Source organism: Myotis yumanensis, unplaced genomic scaffold (genome assembly GCF_028538775.1).
Source record: "Myotis yumanensis isolate MYYU_CA2020_CCGP unplaced genomic scaffold, mMyoYum1.0.hap1 SCAF_11, whole genome shotgun sequence".
Lineage (NCBI taxonomy): Eukaryota > Metazoa > Chordata > Mammalia > Chiroptera > Vespertilionidae > Myotis > Myotis yumanensis.
The window spans coordinates 59644471-59668092 of record NW_027223762.1 but is presented as its reverse complement, the minus strand read 5'-3'; the positions used below and the strand labels follow the sequence as shown (position 1 = coordinate 59668092).

The window sequence follows — 23622 nt, the reverse complement described above, 5'->3', positions numbered from 1 at the left end:
CCATTAGTTATGCTTATATGCATGCATACAAGTCCTTCGGTTGATCTCTTACTCCCCTCCCTCCTGCCCCCCAACTCTCTCTGGCCTTCCCACTGCAGTTTGACAATCAGTTTGAGGCAGCTCTGCCTCTGTATCTATTATTGTTCAAAAGTTTGTAATGGTCTTTATTATCCATGAATGAGTGAGATCATGTGGTATTTTTCCTTCATTGACTGGCTTGTTTCACTTAGCATAATGCTCTCCAGTTCCATCCATGATGTTGCAAATGGTAGGAGTTCCTTCTTTTTAACAGCAGCATAGTATTCCATCGTGTAGATGTACCACAGTTTTCTAATCCATTCATCTACTGATGGGCACTTAGGCTGTTTCCAGATCTTAGCTATGGTGAATTGTGCTGCTATGGCTGTTCATAATTTTTATCTTTACCTTTTTCTTCTTCTTCCGCTTCTTAAAGAATACCTTTCAGCATTTCATATAATACTGGTTTGGTGGTGATGAACTCCTTTAGCTTTTTCTTATCTGTGAAGCTCTTTATCTGACCTTCAATTCTGAATGATAGCTTTGCTGGATAAAGTAATCTAGGTTGTAGGGTCTTGTTATTCATCACTTTGAATATTTCTTGCCACTCTCTTCTGGCCTGCATAGTTTCTGTTGAGAAATCAGCTGGCAGTCGTATGGGTACTCCCTTGTAGGTAACTGACTGTCTTTCTCTTGCTGCTTTTAAGATTCTCTCTTTGTCTTTTGCACTTGGCATTTTAATTATGATGTGTCTTGGTGTGGTCCTCTTTGGATTCCTTTTGTTTGGAGTTCTCTGTGCATCTTGGACTTGTAGGTCTATTTCTTTCACCAGGTAGGGGAAGTTTTCTGTCATTATTTCTTCAAATAGGTTTTCAATATCTTGCCCTCTCTCTTCTTCTGGCACCCCTATAATTTGGATGTTGGTACGCTTGAAGTTGTCCCAGAGGCTCCTTACACTATCTTGATACTTTTGGATTCTTTTTTCTTTTTTCTTTTCTGGTTGGGTATTTTTTGCTTCTTCGTATTTCAGATCATTGACTTGATTCTTGCGATCCTCTAGTCTGCTGTTGGATATCTGTATAATATTCTTTATTTCAGTCAGTGTATGCTTAATTTCTAGTCAGTCTTTTTTCATATCCTCCAGGGTCACACTAAATTTATTGGCGGTTTCTAGAAAATTCTTTAAAAACCTTAAAAGTGTGGTTTTGAACTCTATATCCAGTTGTTTGCTTTCCTTCATTTCTGTCATTTGTGACCTGTTTCTTTGTCTCCACATTTTTTATGCTTCCCTGTGTTGGTAGAGTGGCTTTATGTGCTAGGTGTCCTATAGGGCACAGTGGCTCAGCCTCCCCAATTACCTGAGATGGACACTCTTGGTGCACCCCTTTGTGGGCTGTGTGCACAGTCTTGTTGTAGTTAAGCCTTGATTGTTGTAGGTATCACTGGGAGGAATTGACCTCCAGGCTAATTGTCTGTGAGAATCAGCTGTGTCTACAGTGGGAGAACTTCTGTGCTGGAGACACCCTTCTGGGGCAAGACTTGCTTCAGTGGGGCTTTGGTGCTCACTGAGTCTGCCCCCTGAGTGTGTCCCTTATGGATCTGAAGAGTTGTAATCTGGATGGTCCCACTCTGACCACTGGGTACATGGGCTCTTGGATCTGTAAGGAGGTGCTAATTTAGCCTCTGCCTGAGGCTACCCAGCAGGAGCTATGGAGAGATCTGCAGATTCCTCTTCCTTGTTGGGGGTTTGGAGGTGCTCAGATGAGGCTCAGCTGTGAAGCTATGCAAGCTGCTGTGGGACCTTGAGCCTTCTTTTGGATGTTCTGGTTCTCTCTGACCCAGCTGCAGCTTGTTAGGTAATTTTAGATCTCAAAGGGCCAGCTCATTCATATGCAAAAGCCTCTGCTTACAGCTTGGGTGGAGTTGGGTCTCAGGGAATCAACAAGGCGGAGCAAACAGCTATGGCTGGTCCTGCCCTAAGGTCCTGGGTCTCAGTGTCCCGTGGTAATCGCTGCAAGCACCTCTGAGAAAGCTGCCCTCGAGTTCCGCCCACTGCCAGATAGTCCAGTTTCTCCCCATATGAATCTGGGTCCCCAGAGACTTGCCCGGAACTGGAGTCAGGGCCATCAGGAGCTTGAGACTCCCTCCCGATTGAAAAAGACACTGGCGTCCTCCGTTGCCAGCCCTTTCTGCAGGCGCGCCTCCGTACCTCTGCACTTTACTTCCGCACCTCCTGAGTCTCAGTGTGCTTTTCTCGTTCCTTCTAGTTGTAGAATTTCCACTCAGCCAGCCCTCCTGTGGTTCTGGGTGATGTCTGTTTTGCCTTTAGATGTAGTTTTGAAGTGGTTGTGCGAGGCAGCAATTTCAGGTGTTTACCTATGCTGCCATCTTGGTTTCTCCTCGCCTTTTGGTATTTTAATAGCGATTGCATTGAATCTATAGATTGCCTTGGGTAGCGTGGACATTTTAATGATGTTAATTCTACCAATCCATGAACACGGTATATTCTTTCACTTGTTTATATCTTCCTCTATCTTTTTTTTTCAATGTCCTATAGTTTTCCTAGTACAAGTCTTTTACTTCCTTGGTTAAATTTATTCCTAAGTATCTTAATTTTTTTGTTGCAATGGTAAATGGGATTGTTTGTTTAGTTTCTCTTTCTGAGAATTTATTATTGGTGTTTAAAAATGCCATCGATTTTTGGGTGTTGTTGTATCTTGCTACACTGCCAAATTCATTTATTAAATTTGGTAGTTTTTTGGTGGAGTATTTAGGGTTTTTTATGTATAATATCATGTCATCTACGAATAATGAAGGCTTTTTTTCCAATTTAAATGCCTTTTATTTCTTTTTCTTGTCTGATTACTGTGGCTAGGATTTCCAGTACTATCTATATATATAAAAGGCTAATATGTTAAGTTTCCCACTGGTCGCTAATACACGCACTGACCACCAGGGGACAGATGCTCAATGCAGGAGCTGCTTTGACGCGCACTGGCCATTTACCGTGCACCACGGACCTGGCCCCCACAAACTCAGCTTTCCCAAAGTGGGACACAGGCCCTGCCACTACCCCGGAGCGATAGCCCACCAAATCGCAGCCAATGCTGCTGAGACCCCATGGTGCAAAATGCGGCCCACAGCCCAGCCCAGCCTGGAAACAGTCACTGTGGAAACTGGGTAATGATGTCACGTAGCAATGCCCGGCTTCCTCTCCCTAGCAACGACCAGCCTCCTTGCAATTTCTTCAGCCCAGGTACATGACTTGCTTTATAGCCAGGTGGAAACATTTCACACTGTAACTAAATATCTGTGAAACATTTTCCCATGCCTCATCTATTTGATCCTCACAGAAGTCCTGGAGTAGGTAGATAGGAGACTTGGTAGAATCCTATTTTCTTTTCATTAGCCAGGAAATGGAGATTTAGAAAGCTTAGAAACTTGACTCAACTGAAAAGAAGTAAGAAATGGTGGACCTTGAAAATGACTTCAGGTTTTCTCACTGTGCAGAATATAGTCAAACACTGCTGCAGTTAAATATCTTACCCTTTGTGCTTTCTGCATCATCTCACCTAATAATAGACAAACATGTAAATTAACCATCCCTCCGCTACGCTCACCAGCCAGTCTGGAGAGTATGCAAATTTACCCAACAAAGATGGCAGTTAATTTGCATATGTAGGGCGAAGCGGCAGAGCGAAGACTGAAGGCTCCATCTGGAGCTGCGAAGACTGAAGGTTCCGTCCGGAGCGAAGGCCTGGGTCCCAGGTGCCGGAGGAAGGGAAGGCCTATTGCACGAATCTCTTCGTGCAACAAGTCTCTAGTCTACAATAATAATCTGCTTCATGTTGATATTTACTGCCGTGTTGCTGACAATTACCTGAAAGAGAAGTTGGGGTGCTTCACTGGGCTGGAAAAAGTTTAGCTACATCAGAAAGCAGATCTAATTAAGCAAGTGTATTCTATATATATAAAAGGCTAAGTTGACTCGTGCATGTGTGATACATATAAAGCTCTCACTGGCGCCAATTGCACGTGTGTGTTTCGATCTGTCATTGCCGATTGTGAATTTGGTTGACACTTTATTATAGAGAAAGGGCGAATGGTGATATTAAAATATTTTTTCTAATTAAGTTCCTTTCAATGTGCACGAATTCGTGCACCGGGCCACTAGTTGACATATAATAGTATATTCTCTCCTTCTGCATTTTTAAAAAAAATTTTGTTCTATTGCTTAAAGTATTACAAAGAGTATTACGTATGTCTCCTTTTTTTTCCCCTTGACCTTCCCCTGGCCTCCCCACCCCCCCAGTGTCTTGTGTCCATTGGTTATGCTTATATGCATGCAGAGAAGTCCTTTGGTTGATCTCTTACCCCCCGCACCCCCCACCCACTCCGACCTTCCCGCTGTAGTTTGACAGGCTGTTCGATGCTGCTCTGCCTCTGTATCTATTATTGTTCAGAAGTTTATAATGGTCTTTATTATCCATAAATGAGTGAGATCATGTGCTATTTTTCTTTCATTGACTGGCTTATTTCACTTAGCATAATGCTCTCCAGTTCCATCCATGCCGTTGCAAATGGTAAGAATTCCTTCTTTTTTATAGCAGCATAGTATTCCATTGTGTAGATGTACCACAGTTTTCTAATCCATTCATCTGCTGATGGGCACTTAGGTTGTTTCCAGATCTTCGCTATGGTAAATTGTGCTGCTATGAACATAGGGATGCATATATCCTTTCTGATTGGTGTTTCTGATTTCTTGGGATATATTCCTAGAAGTGGGATCACAGGGTCAAATGGGAGTTCCATTTTTAACTTTTTGAGGAAACTCCATACTGTCTTCCATAGTAGCTGCACCAGTCTGCATTCCCACCAGCAGTGCACGAGTGTTCCTTTTTCTCAGCATCCTCTCCAGCACTTGTTGTTTGTTGATTTGTTGATGATAGCCATTCTGACAGGTGTGAATTGGTACCTCATTTCTTTCTGCATTTTTAAGAATACTGTTGACTCTTGAACATGAGTTTGAACTGCATGGGTTCGCTTATATACAGACTTTTCCAATAAATACATACAGTATTGTAAATGTATTTTTCTTTCTTATGGTTTTCTTAATACTATTTTCTTTTCCCTAGCTTACGTTATTCTATCTCTCCTTCTCCCTTCCTGTCTGAAATCAAATAAAATATATATTTTAAAAAAAGAAAGTCCCAGAGTAAGTAGAAAGAAGGAAATAATAAAGATTAGAGCAGAAATAAATGACATAGAGGCTAAAAAAAATACCAAAAAATATCACTGAAACCATGAGCTGTTTCTTTGAAAAGATAAACAAGATTGATGAACTGTTAGCCAGACTCACCAAGAAACAAAGAGAGAGGACCCACATAATCAGAAAGGAAAGTGGTGAAGTGAGAACTGACACCACAGAAATACAAAGGGTTGTAAGAAAACACTATCAACAACTATATGCCAACAAGCTGGACATCTTGTACGAAATGGGCACATTCCGAAAAAAAAATGCAATCTTCCAAAACTGAATCAGGAAGAATCAGAAAACTTAAAGAGGCCAGTAATAACTGATGAAACAGAAGCAGTAATCAAAAAACTCCCAGCAAACAAAAGCCCAGGTCCAGATGGCTTCACAGGAAAGTTTTACCAAACACTCAAAGAAGAACTAATACCCATCCTTCTCAAACTATTTCAAAAAATCAAGACGAAGGAACACTTCCAAGCATATTAGCCTTTTATATATATATAGAAGATACCTGTTTTTTAAAAAGAAAGAAGTGCAGAAAGATACAAAGTTGCAGCAATGGTAGCAACTATGGCTACTGTGCATATTGGTTAGATGCCAGCACCAAGTTCCCCACTCAGAAAACAGCCCTGAGGTAGAGCCAGGCTGCTGGGAGCTGAAGGAAGATGGTAGGGTTCGTCCACGAGGCCTGGCTCTGCCTTGAATCGCTTGTGATTAACCACAGGAACAAATTTCCCCATGTTTCCAGGGCTGCAGTCACAGGGGCTGTGGATCCCCTCACCCTTCCAGCAGCACTACACTAGGAAAACGACTTTCAACACTGCAAAGTGAATGCTGGACTAGTAAATGCTCTACTTACCTAGAGATTCCACAGATCAACTAGCCATCCAGTTTAATATCTTAATGGGGGATTCTAATAGCAGTCAGCCAATACATGAGGAGTTGTGTACCCTTTTTGTTTAATATTATTTTGGAATTTTTATTACAAGAACATTGAGTTGTGGGCACTGCTTTCGGAGTATTTAATTACATTAAAATACTCATTGTGGTTTTGTAAACTGTACACAGCTTTAGTACCATTTCTTTAGCCCAAAGACACACACCCCAGGTAAAAATCACTGGTTTAAGGGCCTGCAAATATCTAAAGGGCTGTGGTTAGCAGGCACTCCCCAAAGAGGCAGCCCTGACCAGTGTGTTCAGTGGTTAGAGCGTCATCCTGCACACCGAAGGGTCTCTGGTAAAGGGAAGATACCTCAGTTTTAGGTTAGCACCCTGACCCCGTTCAGGGCATGTGCAGGATGCAGCCAGTCATGTGTCTCTCACATCAATATTTCTCTCCCTCCCTTCCTCTCTCCCTTCTATTCTATGAAAAGCAATGAAAAAAATATCCTCAGGTGAGGATTAACAACAAAAAGGGGGGGAGGCAGACCTGACCTGTGAGGCTCTGGAAGGCAGGACAAGGACCCTGGATGTAATGACCAGGAGAAGAACTGACGTTTCTCCCTGTAGCTCTGTGGAGAACAGCCATTGCCTCATTGAAAGAGTGAGTGAGTGAGTTTTCTATCAGAATTGTGCAAGCAGCAAAAAGTTGACTTCTTTTCAGAGAGCTATAGGCAGTCTTGATTTTAGTGAAGAAACCCTTTTTCAAATAAAGTTGTGTACAGATCTCATTGCAAACCAGCTGCTCTGTTTTATTTGGGAGTGATGGAGGCGCTGAGCCCTACTAGGTAGGCTTGCTCTAAATTGGAGTTGTGCAATTGGAAAGTTGGTTGGATTAGATGACTTCTGAGGGCCCTCATGACTAAATTCTAGGAGATTGAACATAAGGATCCAGTTGAGTGGTTGGTTTTCTGGAAATTGCTTTCTGCAGTTTTTCTTTTCTGCATTATAGATACTTACAATCGCCCGAGGCCAGAAGACGGGGACTGAGCATTATGAAGAAATTGGAGACTATGACTATAATAACCCTAATGACACATCCAACTTCTGCCCTGGATTACAGGTAAAGGCAAAGAGCTGTCCTCCCTTCCAAGCACCATAGTATATCTTTCCTGCTCCCATCACCCCTGCCATGTGTCGGAGCTGTAGGGTTTTAATCAGGTGGAAGTTTTCAGATGCCTGCCCTGCCCCAGGCATCAGGGAACTGAGCAGAGCTGAGGACACAGGCAGAACCCAGCCTGCCTTACTGTTAGCCCTATTTGCAGAAAAGTGGACATGCTTCAGTAACCTAGTCAATATGTGCATGGAGTTGTTGGCATGTGCAAAGTACTTGCATTAGCTATTTTGGGATTTTAAAAGAAAACACACTCTGGGAGAAACCAAGATGGCGGCATAGGTAAACACCGGAAATTGCTGCCTCGCACAACAACTTCAAAAATACAACTAAAAGATAAAACAGACATCATCCAAAATCACAGGAAGGCTGGCTAAGTGGAAATTCTACAATTAGAAGGAAAGAGAAAAGCATACCGAGACTCAGAGGAGGTGCGGTATGGAAGTAAAGTGCAGAGGTACGGAGGCGCATGCGGAAAGGGCTGGCGGCTGAGGACACGGTTGCCTTTCAATCGGGAGGGAGTCTCAAGTTCCAGACTGCTCTGAACTCCAGTTCCGGGTGAGTCTCTGGGGACCCAGACTCATACGGGGAGAGGCTAGACCAGGGGTGGGCAAACTTTTTGACTCGAGGGCCACAATGGGTTCTTAAACTGGACTGGAGGGCCGGAACAAAAGCATGGATGGAGTGTTTGTGTGAACTACTATAAATTCAAAGTAAACATCATTACATAAAAGGGTACCGTCTTTGTTTTTTTTTAGTTTTATTCATTTCAAATGGACCGGATCCGGCCCGCAGGCCGTAGTTTGCCCACGGCTGGGCTAGACTGTCTGGCATCAGTCGGATCTCGAGGGCGGCTTTCTCTCAGAGGTGCTTGTAGCAATTACCGGGACACTGAGAAGTGGGTCCTCTTAGGGCAGGACTGAGGAGTAGCCATAGCTGCTTGCTCCGCCCTGTTGATCCCCTGGGACCCCGCCCCACCCAAGCTGTGTGCTGGCTTTTGCATATGAAAGGCCTGGCCCTTTGCAATCTGAAAATTACCTAACCAACTGCAGCTGGCCCAAGGCCCCACAGCAGCTTGCATTCCTTCACAGCTGAGCTCCTGCTGGGTAGCCTCAGGCAGAGGCTAAATTAGCACCTCCTTACTGATCCAAGAGCCAGTGTACCCAGTGGTCAGAGTGGGACCATCCAGATTACAACTCCTCACATCCATAAGGGACACACTCAGGGGGCAGACTCAGTGAGCACCAAAGCCCCACTGAAGCAAGTCTTGCCCCAGAAGGGTGTCTCCAGCACAGAAGTTCTCCCACTGTAGACACAGCTGAGTCTCACAGCCAGTTGGCCTGGAGGTCAGTTCCTCCCTGTGATACCTACAACAATCAAGGCTTAACTACAACAAGATTGTGCACAAAGCCCACAAGGGGGTGCACCAAGAGTGTCTATCTCAGGTAATTGGGGAGGCTGAGCCACTGTGCCCTATAGGACACCTAGCACACAAAGCCACTCTATCAACACAGGGAAGCATAAAAAATGTGGAGACAAACAGGTCACAAATGACAGAAATGGAGGAAAGCAAACTACTGGACATAGAGTTCAAAACCACACTTTTAAGGTTTTTCAAGAATTTTCTAGAAACCGCTGATAAACTTAGACACTCAAGAAATCTAGTGAGACCGCTGATAAATTTAATGAGATCCTCAATAAGTCTAGTGAGACCCTCGAGGTTGTGAAAAAGGACCAACTAGAAATTAAGCATACACTGACTGAAATAAAGAATATTATACAGATTTCCAACAGCTGACCAGAGGATCGCAAGAATCAAGTCAATGATCTGAAATACGAAGAAGCAAATAACACCCAACCAGAAAAGCAAAAAGAAAAAAGAATCCAAAAATATGAAGATAGTGTAAGGAGCCTCTGGGACAACTTCTAGCGTACCCACATCCGAATTATGGGCGTGCCAGAAGAAGAGAGAGAGCAAGATATTGAAAACCTATTTGGAGAAATAATGACAGAAAACTTCCTCTAGCTGGTGAAAGAAATAGACTTCCAAATCCAGGAAGCGCAGAGAACCCCAAACAAAAGGAATCCAAAGAGGACCACACCAAGACACATAATTAAAATGCCAAGAGCAAAAGACAAAGAGAGAATCTTAAAAGCAGCAAGAGAAAGACAGTCAGTAACCTACAAGTGAGTACCCATATGACTGTCAGCTTTCTCAACAGAAACTATGCAGGCCAGAAGGGAGTGGCAAGAAATATTCAAAGTGATGAATGCCAAGAACCTACAACCAAGACTACTTTATCCAGCAAAGCTATCATTCAGAATTGAAGGTCAGATAAAGAGCTTCACAGATAAGAAAAAGCTAAAGGAGTTCATCACCACCAAACCAGTATTATATGAAATGCTGAAAGGTATCCTTTAAGAAGAGGAAGAAGAAGAAAACGGTACAGATACAAATTATGAACAACAAATACACATCTATCAACAAGTGAATCTAAAAATCAAGTGAATAAATAATCTGATGAACAGAATAAACTGGGTATTATAATAGAATCAGGGGCATAGAAAGGGAGTGGACTGACTATTCTCCGGGGGGGGGGGGTAGTGGGGGTGCAGGAAAAGACAAAAATCATACACCTATGGATGAGGACAGTGGGAGGGGTAAGGGCAGAGGGTGGGGTGGGAACCGGGTGGAGGGGAGCTATGGGGAGGAAAAAGAGGAACAACTATAATAATCTGAACAATAAAGATTTAATTAAAAAAAGAAAAGAAAACACACTCTGTTCTTAGGAGCCAATATTTTGGTTAGGGAGACAAAACTTATAGACATGAGAAGATGCCGGGTGCTAACAGGGAAAAAAGTTCATGGGTGGGTCTCAGGAGACCAGGCTGTAGCTCTGATGTTGGTTCTCACTGTTTGTTCTGTATAAGCTGCTCCTGTCTGTAGGTCTGTGGACTAGATAATGTCAGGGTTCTTCCGGTGAGTCTGCTGCTTAGACACAAGTGGAAATGACTGCAAGGGGAGACACCAGGTTGCATGTGGGAGAGGGAAAAGAATTGGAAGGATAGTTTATTCACCTTGTTTTCTTCCTTGGATGAGAGTTGGGTTTTTATATTTTGGTGGAAATTCAGATTGACCTCTTGACCAGTGTTTCTCCAACTTTCATTGTGCTTATGAGTCCCACGGAGAGCTAATTAAACCATTCCTGGGCCCCACCCAGAGAGATGATCTATTGCTGCTGGGCTCCGCCAGCATTGACTTTCTCACTGGCTCCCAGCAGGACCCTTGCTCTGGCTTCCTGACAGTCACCCATTTCAGGAATGCTTTCTGTAAAATGAAACCCTAAATCTGTTAGAAGTAAGGGGACCCTGTAGCTGTTGTGATGACTGTATTCCTTTTAACTCTCATTCCACAGTCGTGTTATTACCATGTCTCCCTAGTAGGGTTTATGTACCATGGGAGGATAACTAGAAGTACCTTGAAGTTCACCTCGGCTGACTTAGCATAATGAACCCTCTGCTCTTGCTGTATAAACAGGGACTCTCTTTCAGGGATATGTCTAAGCCCCTCCCACAGCTTCTGCCAAACTTAAAGAGTTGTTTCCTTGTGCAGGCTGCTGATAGTGATTATGAGGAGTCGGGTGACTTGTTTGTGGGACCAGTTGGGACCTCTGACATCTCAGCGTATCCTTGCCATTCGCCTAAGACAGCACAAGAGGATGATGGCCCACCCGACATCCAAGGATCAGACATCACTCGTTACGGAGAGTCAAACCTGGTAGCTGAGCCTCAGAAGGTAAAGATGAAACATGAATTCTGTTTCCTGGTATTCTCCTGAGATCTGTGTCATTTGCTTCCTGAATGAGAGTCACGTTGGTCTGAGCTTGAGTTTTTTCTTTTTGATTTTAAGCCATTGCTATCCAAGTGGCTGATTCTTAATTAGGACGGTGGGGATGAACTGGCACTCACTGGATTTGCTGAACAAGCCATCTCTCTAAAGTTGTGATAAACCAGTCGCATGAAGTGTGTGAACGAAGGCTGTGGGCAGAGAGAGTGGGTTTCTGTGCCAACTGGCTGAGGCTAGCTGTTCGGCTCTGGAAAATCTTGGCCAGGTTCAGTTCACATTAAAATACCTGCATTAAGCATTTGTCTGTTTCATAGCAGATGATAGGCTCATCTATAGGGTGTCCCCCAAATATGATAACTTAATTTTCACTCCTTTTCAGGTCTAACTAATTTGAAATAATGGGTGAAGCCAGACTAAGCTTTGAACAAAGTGCCACTAGACTTTTTTTTGTATGGGATACATAAAAGATAAAGTTTACAGCACCAAACCGGCAACAGTGGATGATTAAGGGCACACAAATACCAAACGAAATGATTCTTGATGTTTGTGATTCCATTGCTTCACGTTAGCAGCAGTGCCAGGACCAGAATGGTCAGCAGTTTGAAAACAGGCATTGACAAAAACAATTATTCATTTCTGTAGATTCTTTTAAATTTTGAAAATGAAGTGTACATTAGTAAACACTTGATAATCATTAAAAGTGTGTATACATTATTTTGGAACATGTTGTTTATGAGGTTTACCCTCTCTTTTACACTGGAGTTCCAGGTTGGCCAAGGTAATATTTGAGCAAGAATAATTAGGTTGAAGTGAAGGACTCTATTTTAATATGTCCAAAGAAAGCTCTTTAACTCTGTAGTTTAAACGTGATTCTTCTTTACTTGACTCCCTGACTCTCATTTTACAGTATGTTGGTGGTAAATGCCTCTTTCTTCTGCTTAGTTTTACTTTTGTCACATACTTATTTCAGGTAAATAAAATTGAAATTCATTATGCCAAAACTGCCAAAAAGATGGACATGAAGAAGTTGAAGCAGAGCATGTGGAGTTTGCTGACAGACTTCACACAAGTGGACGCGGAGGTTAGCAGGCATGGAGGTGCTGGGGGTGAAGGGCTCCACTACTCCTCTAAGCGGCCGGCGGGGTGGTGGGTGGGTAGCTGCCGGTATCCATGGCTCCAGGATCTAGAGTGCCAACACAGAATGCGTCACCCAAACACACCAGGATGGCATCACACCTGAGAGAAGTGAACCGAGGCTGTGAACAGGTCACACACAAGGTGATAGAGATAGTAACGTGGGACATTTCTCAGCCTTGCCGCTGATCAAAACGCTAAGCAACGAAAGGATGTTTACCTTGCTTTTTTTTTTTTTTTTTTAAAGTGTTCATGAACCACATTACAAATTCTTTTCTTTTTTTTTTTTTTTTTTTTTTTTAATATATTTTATTGATTTTTTACAGAGAGGAAGGGAGAGAGATAGATAGTTAGAAACATCGATGGGAGAGAAACATCGACCAGCTGCCTCCTGCACATCTCCCACGGGGGATGTGCCCGCAACCCAGGCACATGCCCTTGACCGGAATCGAACCCGGGACCCCTCAGTCCGCAGGCCGACGCTCTATCCACTGAGCCAAACCGGTTTTGGCTACCTTGCTTTTAAATAGCAGCTTGGCAGTGAAATGGATTCACTGCTGGTACAATTTAAGTTGATAAATGTCCCTTCTGGAGAGCAAATTCTGTCATCTCAGGTGCCGTAAAGTTTTAAGCCCTTTGATCTAATAATTCTGGTTTGGGAAATGTATTCTAAGTAACAAAGTAAAAAAAAAAAAATTATGCTGTCAAATAGTCTCTTTCTCCTGAGCAAGGTGAAACCTTGATTACCACACTCTAACTGAATGGAACTCTTCACTAACTAGAACCTTCCATCTCCCCTTTCAGACCTCTCTGCTCAGGGGTGTTCTGAGCTTTCCAAAGTCCGCCCATCTCTTGTACTTCTCTGCTGGCTGAGAAGTGAAAATTATGCTTTGATTGAAGACCCTGAGCTGTGTAGTCTTGGATATCAGATAAAGCTTCTGTCGTGTTTATGAAGTTTTATCAACTAAAATGGAATGGGATGTGAACATCAGAGAAATGTGCTTTCTGACAAGTAGGAAGGGGTGGCCCTGGCCAGCGTGGCAAAGTGGTTCGAGCATTGGCCTGTGAACAGAAGGATCATGGGTTCAATTCCAATTAAGGGCACCCACCTGGGTTTCGGCTTGTGTGGGAGGCAACAAATTAATGTGCCTCTCACATCGATGTTTCTCTCTCATCTCTCCTCTTTCCCCATCCCCCTCCCTCTCTGTAAAATCAATGGAAAAATTATCCTCCAGTGAAGATTAACAAACAAAAAAGTAAGAAGGGGGTTCTTCTTTAACCTTTGAGTCTCAATGACTCATACTACCCTGTCCTCCAGGGATTCTGGTTAATTAAAGATTTGTTGTTTTTTTTAAAAAAAACAAACACAACACACTTTTTATTATAGAAATATTCAAACAGATTTAAAAATAGAGTGAAAATAGAAAGTTTAGTGAACGTTCACTTCTAAAAATTATTAATATTCACTTCTGTCCCCCACTCCCCCCCATCATCTCATTGTGTACAGATTCTGAGGGGTTGTTGTTGTTGTTAATCCTCACCTGAGGATATTTTTCCATTGATTTTTATTTTATTTATTTTTTTCCCATTGATTTTTAAAAAGAGTAGAAGGGAGGTAGAAAGACAGAGAGAGAAACATTGATATGAGAGAGAGACATTGATTGGTTGCCTTCCACACATGCCCTGACTGGGGTCAGGGATCAGGCCTGTAACCCAGATACGTAGCCTTGACCAGAATTGAAACCGTAACCCTTCAGTCCATGGGCAATGCTCTAATCACTGAGCAAACCGGCTAGAGCCATATTCTGAGTTTTTTAATGCAAATACCAGCCATAATATCCTTTTATAGCTGCTTGCCTGCTAGTAAGGAGGCAGCCGTGTGTGTGTGTGTGTGTGTGTGTGTGTGTGTGTGTTGTTCTGTGTGTGTTTTAAGTGGAAAGCTTAAGTCTACTTTTCTGTGTTGCCCTTGACTATGTGGTCCAATTGAAGCTATAAATGATCATGGCTTTTTGTTATTTTATTATTTTTTTCTTACTTTCTTTGCAGTTTTTCCTTTCCTGAATTCCACTGGCAATCAACATCACATTTACCAAAAAATGTCTAGGGCTGAGGCACTGGATTCCTTTATGGGTTCTTTCCCTTGAAAATATGACTAAGAAATTGTTTCGGTTTTGTTCAGACTCTCTTTTTGGAGATAGAACTTTGTAAATTTATGTTGCTCCCTCAAAAGTGAACCTGGCCCAGGTGTCTGATCTGTGAATATCCTTCTTCTCTTAGACAAACCACAGTGAGACTGGGAAAGAAGAGGACCCGGTGGAGGTGGCTGACAAGAAGATGCTCAGCAGGCTCACATGGGACTTGCAGAAGAGGTGCGTGCCAGCCCTCGGGGGCTGGCATCTCCTTTGAGCTTTGCCCCTGCCCATACTGTTAAGTGTGACGGACCCTCCACATACGATCTACTGTTCTAACACTCTAGCCGATTTTCTTCTCTGCTTTGATAAGTGAGTTCATATAGACCAACTTTCAAAAGGCATTTTTCTGTACTAGTGATTGGAATGAAACAGGAGATAAATTTTATTTCCAGATTAAAAACAAACAAACTGGAAAAACCTGCTTATAAAATGCATCTGAAATATTTCTTTGTTTCTCGTTAGCTTATTCATTGGACATGTGTATTCATGTAGCTGAAAGAGCCTTTGTTCCTAGAGTTGCAGTGACCCAGATAAATGCTGCCCTTTGTTTTACAGCCTGCCGCCCCTCATGGCTCAGAACCTCTCCATACCCCTGGCCTTTGCCTGTCTCCTGCATTTAGCCAATGAAAAGGTAGGTGGCTCATGGGTGTGTTCTCTATTTGTGTCCACCTGCTTGAACTTTCTATCAGATCTTCTTGGGCCCCCTCATAGGATGGAAGTCTTCCATACAGTGACCTGTGTGGTACCCTCAGCCCAGAGGACTGCCCAGGCACCAAGAAAGAACTTAGAAAAATGCCGTCAGGTGTGATTAGCAATAAAAAGAATGAGGAACACCCAAATGGGAAAATATTAGATGTGTGTGTTTCTAACTTGAAAACATAAAGTACTTTTACATCATTGCATGTCAAAGGCTTCAAAGGCCTAATCCTGTCAGAGCCAAAGTCAAGACACATGGGAAACATGGTGGAGAAGAGGGGAGAGCAGAGCGTAGCAGGAAGTAAGATGCTCAGGGAGAAAGAAAGGGAGGAATGGAGGCAGCGGCCAGCCAGGTGGGGCCACCAAGAGCAGTGAGGAAAGTCTTGGGAATGGAGATATCTGTCATAAGCACGGAGACAGCAGGGATGCCATCTGTGACAGTGTGCCAGGCTCCTCACTGCCACGCTGGCCAGCACAGCTGATGGGATGGTTATGGAAAGAGCAGGCGGTGACCCACCCTCTCAGGAGCCTGTATATGCTGCAGGGGGGCAGGGGCACCCTGTACGTGCGGTGCTGCTGGAGACTTGCCGTCCGTGGGTCTCCCCAGGCTGGTCCCTAATGCAGACTTCCGTACTTGGAGTAGCAAGCCATGGGCTGGGCTCGGGCTGTATCACTGGGGTTAGGGATGCCTAACTGCCATCCCTGGCTGCTCAGTGTTTTCTAGGGCAGGTACCCTGCCCTGGAGGGAGAGGGGAGAGGAGCATGACACCTGAAGTGTGGTTTGAGAAGATTGATAACATTGGATTGGAATGGTAGCAAAAATGGGGTGTTGGGAGCAGTGCCCGAGATTACTATGGGCCAGTGTCTGACCTCTGACCTCTTAATGACATCGGGAGCAGTGATGACTGGCTGTTTCCCAGGCCTGCCTTTGCTTTGTACTGACTGTCAGGCCCCAAGGAGGGAATGTGCCCTATAGGGCATCCTGTGTAGCACAGCCTCCAGTCAATCCCGGTGGACCTACCCCTGGGAATCAGGGACCACTTCTCTTGCCACCTTGTAAGCTCATGACCTCACCGAAGATGACACAGTTCATTTGGCAGAAGCTAGTTCTGATTTTGGGTTGGGAATTGATGTAAAAGAGCCATGGAGACAGAGCCTCGTGCTGCATGTGTCTGTCTATGGGGTGACCACTGGGCCTGTAACCTCCAGGCTGGGCAACACCTGAGCCAGAACAGAATAAGCCCGCCTTACTCCTGAGAGTGAGCAGTTGTGCATCAAAGCCAACTTTAGACAGGCGTTGACCCAGGAGCACAGCTCACAGCTGCTGTAGTGTCCTGCTCAGAGTCAGGAAGGTGTGGGAGCCAGGTTTCCTAGCGAGAAGGTCTCTGTGTGAGTCCTGATACATCCAAGGTGCCTGAACTCAGAAGCCAACTATAAGAGGAAAGAATGACTAAGAAAAAAAATGAATGAAAAGCTCTATCGTTGTCCTGACAAGAAATCCACGAAGGGCTCTGAGGAGAAAGACGCACCAGCCACCCTCGGTCTGACACTCAGAAGGGTTGCTGCTGAGCTCTCCTGGGGAGGCCTGGGATCTCCCATTATCCTCATGGACAGAGGTGCTGGTCCTAGCACACATGGGCACCTGAAAGGTGGGGCACCTCCAAAGCCCCAGTCTGACAAGCAGAGCGCCCCCAGGCTGTGCGCCTCCTCAGAGGTCTGCCTCTTCCCCTGAGAGCAGCTGTGGCCCTCACTTACCTCCCAAGTAGCCTGGGGCCAAGTAGACACTGCTGAGCAGGTCAGTGAGGCCCAGGCTCCAGCACTGTTCTTCCCAATGGCAGTGCTGGCTTTGTTCCTTTGGTTCTGATCAAGTCTCTGTAAGGGGCCCCAGGGCCTCAGCATTTGAAGGATGGGGAGGTAGGCCCATACCATAACCTCTTGGTGAGCACTGAGGCCATAACTGGGGCCTGGCTTTGGGCTATGTGAGATGTGACTGGTAACATTGGCTCTGACAGTAACGGAAAATCTTCAGGGATCTGTGGTGACTCAGCTTGGAGCCACCAAGAGAAATCTCCCCACGTTTTCTGGCCTTCTCCCAGTCTTTCTCTTCGATCTGAACTCTGGTAACGAGCCCCTCATATACAGTGTGATGGGGCTTGGTTTGACCCATGATGGATGCTGGGCCCTCTGCCTTCGTGAATGCCAGCAGTGTGTCACTGATCAGCCACGCCTAAGCTACTTCTGGACCCCAAGCTGCACGACATCATACCAGGGAGGCATGATCTGAACTTTCCATCGTTAGCAGTCTGGGAGTGTACGCTAGTGCTAGAATAGGGTGGATACTCAGCGCAACACACCTTATCTCTCTCCAGTGCCGAGGGAGGGAGGGGTGAGTGAGGTTAGGCAAGAAGGACTTTGACTGCTTTCGTCCTGGGGGAGTGGTTGCCTAGGGTTGGTGGAGACTTCATGGGCTGGGAGAGTGGGTAAGAATTGGGAGGTGGGAAAAGGCCTGCACAGAGATAGGGGAGAGAACAGATGTGTAGCCATCACTAAGGGATGGGGTTTGGGGTGGGGGAGGAGAGCCTGGAGAGGGCACATATGGACAGGTTAGTAAACGCACTGTGACTCCTAGTGGCCTCCCATCTACTTCCCTCCCTCCTTCAGGACAGATAGCCTAGCTCTTGGGCCTGAACACAGAGAGTGTTGTGAGAACCAGACGCGGAGAAGGCTTGCTCTCTGCTTTTTCCCCCTGCGATTGGCAAGAATTTGGAACCAGCTCTCTCATCCAAATTATATTTGCTGTGATAATTTTACTTATAGTCATGGGACAAACCTCATTCTTTGTTATCTCACTTAGGATTTGCTTTGCGATCCTTTAATTCTTGGTGCATCAGAGTCCATGTGTGTTTGTCCTCTTTCAGAATCTAAAGCTGGAAGGAACCGAGGATCTTTCTGACGTTCTTGTGAGGCAAGGGGATTGAGTTCACGGGAGAATTCAACAGGAGGAGGCTCATCACTTCTTCAGTGACCAGGACATCTCCACTGGGTGCCACAATGTGGGGCTCGGGGCAAGGCCAGAGCCAACTTCCAAGGTGCCCATTTGCCTGTCGCTCTTCCCTCCTGTCCCTCTCATTCTGGGAACCAGCACCAGAAGCTCGCCCTTGATTAGAGCTTTCTGCCCTGTGACCTGTAGGCGGGAGGAGAGGGTGAGAGTACGTTTCTGAAACCTACATGCATTCTCTGTATTTGTGTATAGGCTTAGTCTCCTAAATGGATCTGTTGTTCTGCTCACTCTTTTACTCTTGTAGAAAAGAATTTCCCAGTAAGCATCTGTGGTCCTTTACCAGCTACCTAATTCATGTACATAAAATATGTCATGTGCACTTATAAATGTATATATAATGCTTAAAAATAAAATTCTAACAAGCTTGGCAAAATATGTGAGTACCATTAGATAAGTATTGACCTGGTCTTTACACTCAAGGGGGTGCCATCTTGGTAGCTAGACAGGATACCTATGTGTCAGCGTGAGGCAAGAGCCGCTTAAGGAGGTGCTGCAATGGTATGTCTCGTGGGGGGCGGGGGGGTGGGACCTGAGAAATCACTGGCTGCAGACCCAGATTGTGAGATGGGATCCATGCGGCCTATGACTTCTGCTGCAGAGCGATGGCAGTAACAGTGGCTAGCTCCTAAATACTGTCTGTGGCTTGCTGACTTCATTCGCCTTCTCAGCATCACTGTGAGGAGCATGCTGGTATCACTCCATTTGCTAGAGGAGAAGCAGGACACGAAGTTCAAGGAACCTTCATAAGGATGGGCAGCTCACCATCAGGAGCTTGGCTCTGAACCAGGAAATTGCTTCTGGAGTCTTCCTTTGTAGCTACTCTGCTATATGCTGCTCAGATCACAGACTCAATGCTTGTAGGTGTGGATCCAGGTGGCTCTGTCCTTGGCAGTCCTTGTCTCTGCCAGAGCATTCTGTCACCATTCATTGGGCAAATAGAGGTTTTGGATGCTAGGTCAGAAGCCATGAAGTCTAATTGGCAAGTACTCTTGATAATAAATAACTTGCTTCTAAGCCATAGTCCACACACAACAAAGAACAAGTAATCCCTTCCACCCAGGAATGGGCTTTCCAGACTGCATCCTAAACATATGGTGAGCAAAAGTAGGTTTACAGTTGTTCATATGGAAAATAATACAATAATCCTAATACATAAAAACCCAGGGTCCATAATGACCGAAGGCTTGACTGACTGGAAATCAGTTCTGCAGTTAGGGCTGGGTTGCCGTAGTGACCCAGCACTGACTGCCGCTGCTGCAGGCGATCCAGCACTGACTGCCGAGGAGGCTGCGGAACAGGCCCCAAGAGAGGCTGGAAGAGAGAGGCAGGGTATGATGCGCAGTCTCCATGGCAGCTGTTGATCAGCCGTTGCCTCTCTCTTTCTCTCTGGGCTTCGCCAGCAGCTGTACCTCTTCCTTCCTTCCTTCCTTCCTTCCTCCCTCCCTCCCTCCCTCCCTTCCTTCCTTCCTTTCTTGCTTAAAGTATTACAAAGGGTATTACATATGTGTCCTTTTTTTTTTCCCCGCCCTTGACAATCCCCTGGCCTCCCCTACCCCCCAGTGTCTTATGTCCATTGGTTATGCTTATATGCATGCATACAAGTCCTTCGGTTGATTTCTTACCCCCCTTCCCTCCTGCCCCCCAACCCTCCCTGGCCTTCCCGCTGCAGTTTGACAATCTGTTTGAGGCAGCTCTGCCTCTGTATCTATTATTGTTCAGAAGTTTATAATGGTCTCTGTTATCCATGAATGAGTGAGATCATGTGGTATTTTTCCGTCATTGACTGGCTTATTTCACTTAGCATAATGCTCTCCAGTTCCATCCATGCTGTTGCAAATGGTAAGAGTTCCTTCTTTTTTACAGCAGCATAGTATTCCATCGTGTAGATGTACCACAGTTTTCTAATCCATTCATCTCCTGATGGGCACTTAGGCTGTTTCCAGATCTTCGCTATGGTGAATTGTGCTGCTATGAACATAGGGATGCATATATCCTTTCTGATTGGTGTTTCTGGTTTCTTGGGATATATTCCTAGAAGTGGGATCACAGGGTCAAATGGGAGTTCCATTTTTAGTTTTTAGAGGAAACTCCATACTGTCTTCCATAGTGTCTGCACCAGTCTGCATTCCCACCAGCAGCGCACGAGTGTTCCTTTTTCTCCACATCCTCTCCAGCACTTGTCGTTTGTGGATTTGTTGATGATAGCCAGTCTCACAGGTGTGAAATTGTACCTCATTGTTGTTTTGATTTGCATCTCTCGGATGATAGTGACTTTGAGCATGTTTTCATATGTCTCTTGGCTTTCTGAATGTCCTCTTTTGAAAGGTGTCTATTTAGGTCCTTTGTCCATTTTTTGATTGGATTGTTTATCTTCCTTTTGTTAAGTTGTATGAGTTCCCCATAAATTTTGGAGATTAGGCCCTTATCAGATATGGCATTGGCAAATATGTTTTCCCACGCAGTGGGTTTTCTTGTTGTTTTGTTGATGGTTTCTTTTGCTGTGCAGAAGCTTTTTATTTTGATGTAGTCCCATTTGTTCATTTTCTCTTTAGTTTCAAGTGCCCTAGGAGCTGTATCGGTGAAGAAATTGCTTTGGCATATGTCTGAGATTTTGTTGCCTTTGGATTCTTCTAGAATTTTTATGGTTTCCTGTCGTACATTTAAGTCCTTTATCCATTTTGAGTTTATTTTTGTGTATGGTGTAAGTTGGTGGTCTAGTTTCATTTTCTTGCATATATCTGTCCAATTTTCCCAACACCACTTATTGAAGAGACTATCTTGGCTCCATTGAATGTTTTTTCCTCCTTTGTCAAATATTAATTGAGCATATTGGTTCGGGCCGATTTCTGGGCTCTCTATTCTATTCCATTGATCTATATGCCTGTTCTTGGGCCAGTACCAGGCAGTTTTGAGAACATTGGCTTTGTAATACATCTTGATATCTGGTATTGAGATCCCACCTACTTTCTTCTTTCTCAGGATTGCTGCAGCTATTCGGGGTCTTTTTTTATTCCAGATGAATTTTTGGAGAGTTTGTTCTAGATCTGTGAAGTATGCCGTTGGTATTTTAATGGGAAGTGCGTTGAATTTATAGATTGCTTTGGGTAGTATGGACATTTTAATGATGTTGATTCTACCAATCCATGAACATGGTATGTTCTTCCATCTGTTTATGTCTTCCTCTATCTCTTTTTTCAACGTCCTGTAGTTTTCTGAGTAGAGGTCTTTTACCTCTTTAGTTAAGTTTATTCCTAGGTAGCTTAATTTTTTTGGTGCGATGGTAAATGGGATTGTTTTTATAATCTCTCTTTCTGAAAGTTCACTATTGGTGTATAGAAATGCCTCAGATTTCTTGGGGTTAATTTTGTATCCTGCTACATTGCCAAATTAATTTATTAAGTCTAGTAGCTTTTTGATGGAGTCTCTAGGGTTTTGTATGTATAATATGTCATCTGCAAATAAGGACAGCTTTACTTCCTCTTTTCCAATCTGGATGCCTTTTATTTCTTCTTCTTGCCTAATTGCAATGGCTAATACTTCCAGTACTATGTTGAACAGGAGTGGTGAGAGTGGGCATCCCTGTCTTGTTCCTGTTCTTAGGGGAAATGGTGTTAGTTTTTGTCTGCACCTGTTTCTTTCTGGGCCTCCGTGGGGGCTGCTGATCAGCCCCACCTCTCTGATTAGGCCCGGAGACGCTGACAGGCACAGAAACCAACCAATCAGAACCAAATCTGGATGAAGTGTGAGGAGCCAATGGCTGCCTAGGAGGCGGAGCTTTTGACACTGCCTGGCATAGAAACTGACCAATCAGAACCTCATCTGAGTGAACTGTGAGGGCAGAACCTAAGGTGGGGGCTGAGCAGGGTTTTAAGAGCAACAGCTATTTGGTATAAGGTGTAAGAAAGTGGTTCAATTTTTTAATGACCGGTTTGGCAATATAGTGTATATGGCTGGCTATCAGTCCAGATATAGGGATTATGTATTTTTGTCTGCCAAGAGCATCTCCTCCTGCTGAAAAAAGCTCCCCCCCCCATTTAAGCAATCCTATCCTATATAATCTATCTATACTAATAAAAAGATAATATGCTAATTAGACCGGGTCGACCGGCCATCTTCCAGACGTCTGACTTCCTTCTGGACAAAGCCATGGTGGTGGGGGCTGAGGTGGAGAGGGCAGTTGGGGGCGAGATCAGGCCGGCAGGGGAAGGCAGTTAGGGGCGATCAGGCAGGCAGGCAGGGGCAGTTAGGGGCAATCAGGCAGGCAGGCAGACAGGTTAGGGGCAATCAGGCAGGCAGGCAGGTGAGTGGTTAGGAGCTAGCAGTCGCAGATGGTGAGAGGGATGTCTTATTGCCGGTTTAGGCCCGATCCCACTGGCAGTCGGACATCTTCCAAGGAGTTCCTGATTGGAGAGGGTGCAGGCTGGGCTGAGGGAAGCCCGCCTCTTCCTCCCCCCCCCCCCCCCCCCCCCCCGTCCCCGCACGAATTTCACGCAACGGGCCACTAGTTCTATATAATAAAAGGGTAGTATGTAAATTGACCCTAACAGCAGAACGACTGGGAATGACTGGTCACTATGACACACACCACCAGGGGGCAGACGCTCAATGCAGGAGCTGCCCCCTGGTGGTCACTGCGCTCCCACAGGGGGAGTTCTGCTCAGCCACAAGCCAGGCTGACGGCTGCCAGCACAGTGGTGGTGGTGGGAGCCTCTCTCGCCTCCTCAGCAGCACTAAGGATGTCTGACTGCAGCTTAGGCTTGCTCCCCGCTGGCATGTAGACATCTTCCGAGGGCTCCCAGGCTGCCAGAGGGATGTCTGACTGCCAGCTTAGGGCCAATCTCCCAGGGAGCAGGCCTAAGCCAGCAGGTAGAGATCCCCCGAGGGGTCCCAGACTGTGAAGAGGGCACAGGCCGGGCTGAGGGACCCCCCCCCCCCCCCCAAGTGCACAAATTTTTGTGCACCGGGCCTCCAGTTAATAAATAAAAATATAAAAATGAACTTTCACATACAACCATAAACCTTTCGCCCCACCCTATATTACCCATTCTGCTCTGTTGAAAGGGTTAGACTTGTGAGCATGTCAAGGGAGGGCCTTTTCCCTGTCCTGCTGGCTATAGCCTTGAACACGTTTCCCAGTGCTGGGCAGTGCTGGTCCTCTTGCTCTGCTTCCCACTCTCAGACCAGCACACTCCTCTATGGTGAGGCTGGGCCAGGGTTGAGTGGCCAGTAGAACTGCTGGGGTAGCCCCAGCTTCCTCAGTGAACTCCCCTCCCCTCCACCCTGCTCCTCCCAAGCTTCTCCCTCCTCATTCATATGGTTGCTGTACCAAAATACTTTTGGCTCCATGTAACAGAAAGCCCATGTAAG

The 23622-nt window shown here is 45.1% G+C and overlaps 1 protein-coding gene across 3 annotated transcripts in view; it reads left to right on the top strand.

Annotated features, from left to right (window-relative positions):
- The window catches only part of LOC139019518 (condensin complex subunit 2-like), a 45044-nt gene extending 26416 nt beyond the window's left edge, over positions 1-18628 (top strand). For all 3 annotated transcript variants that reach the window (XM_070428526.1, XM_070428527.1, XM_070428528.1), the window contains exons 13-18: positions 7164-7274; positions 10939-11121; positions 12143-12253; positions 14584-14675; positions 15054-15129; positions 18113-18628. In XM_070428526.1, coding sequence (XP_070284627.1) covers positions 7164-7274; positions 10939-11121; positions 12143-12253; positions 14584-14675; positions 15054-15129; positions 18113-18172 — 633 coding nt within the window. In that variant the 3' untranslated portion in view covers positions 18173-18628. The remainder of the gene's footprint in view (positions 1-7163; positions 7275-10938; positions 11122-12142; positions 12254-14583; positions 14676-15053; positions 15130-18112) is intronic.
- The last annotated feature ends 4994 nt before the right edge of the window (positions 18629-23622 follow it).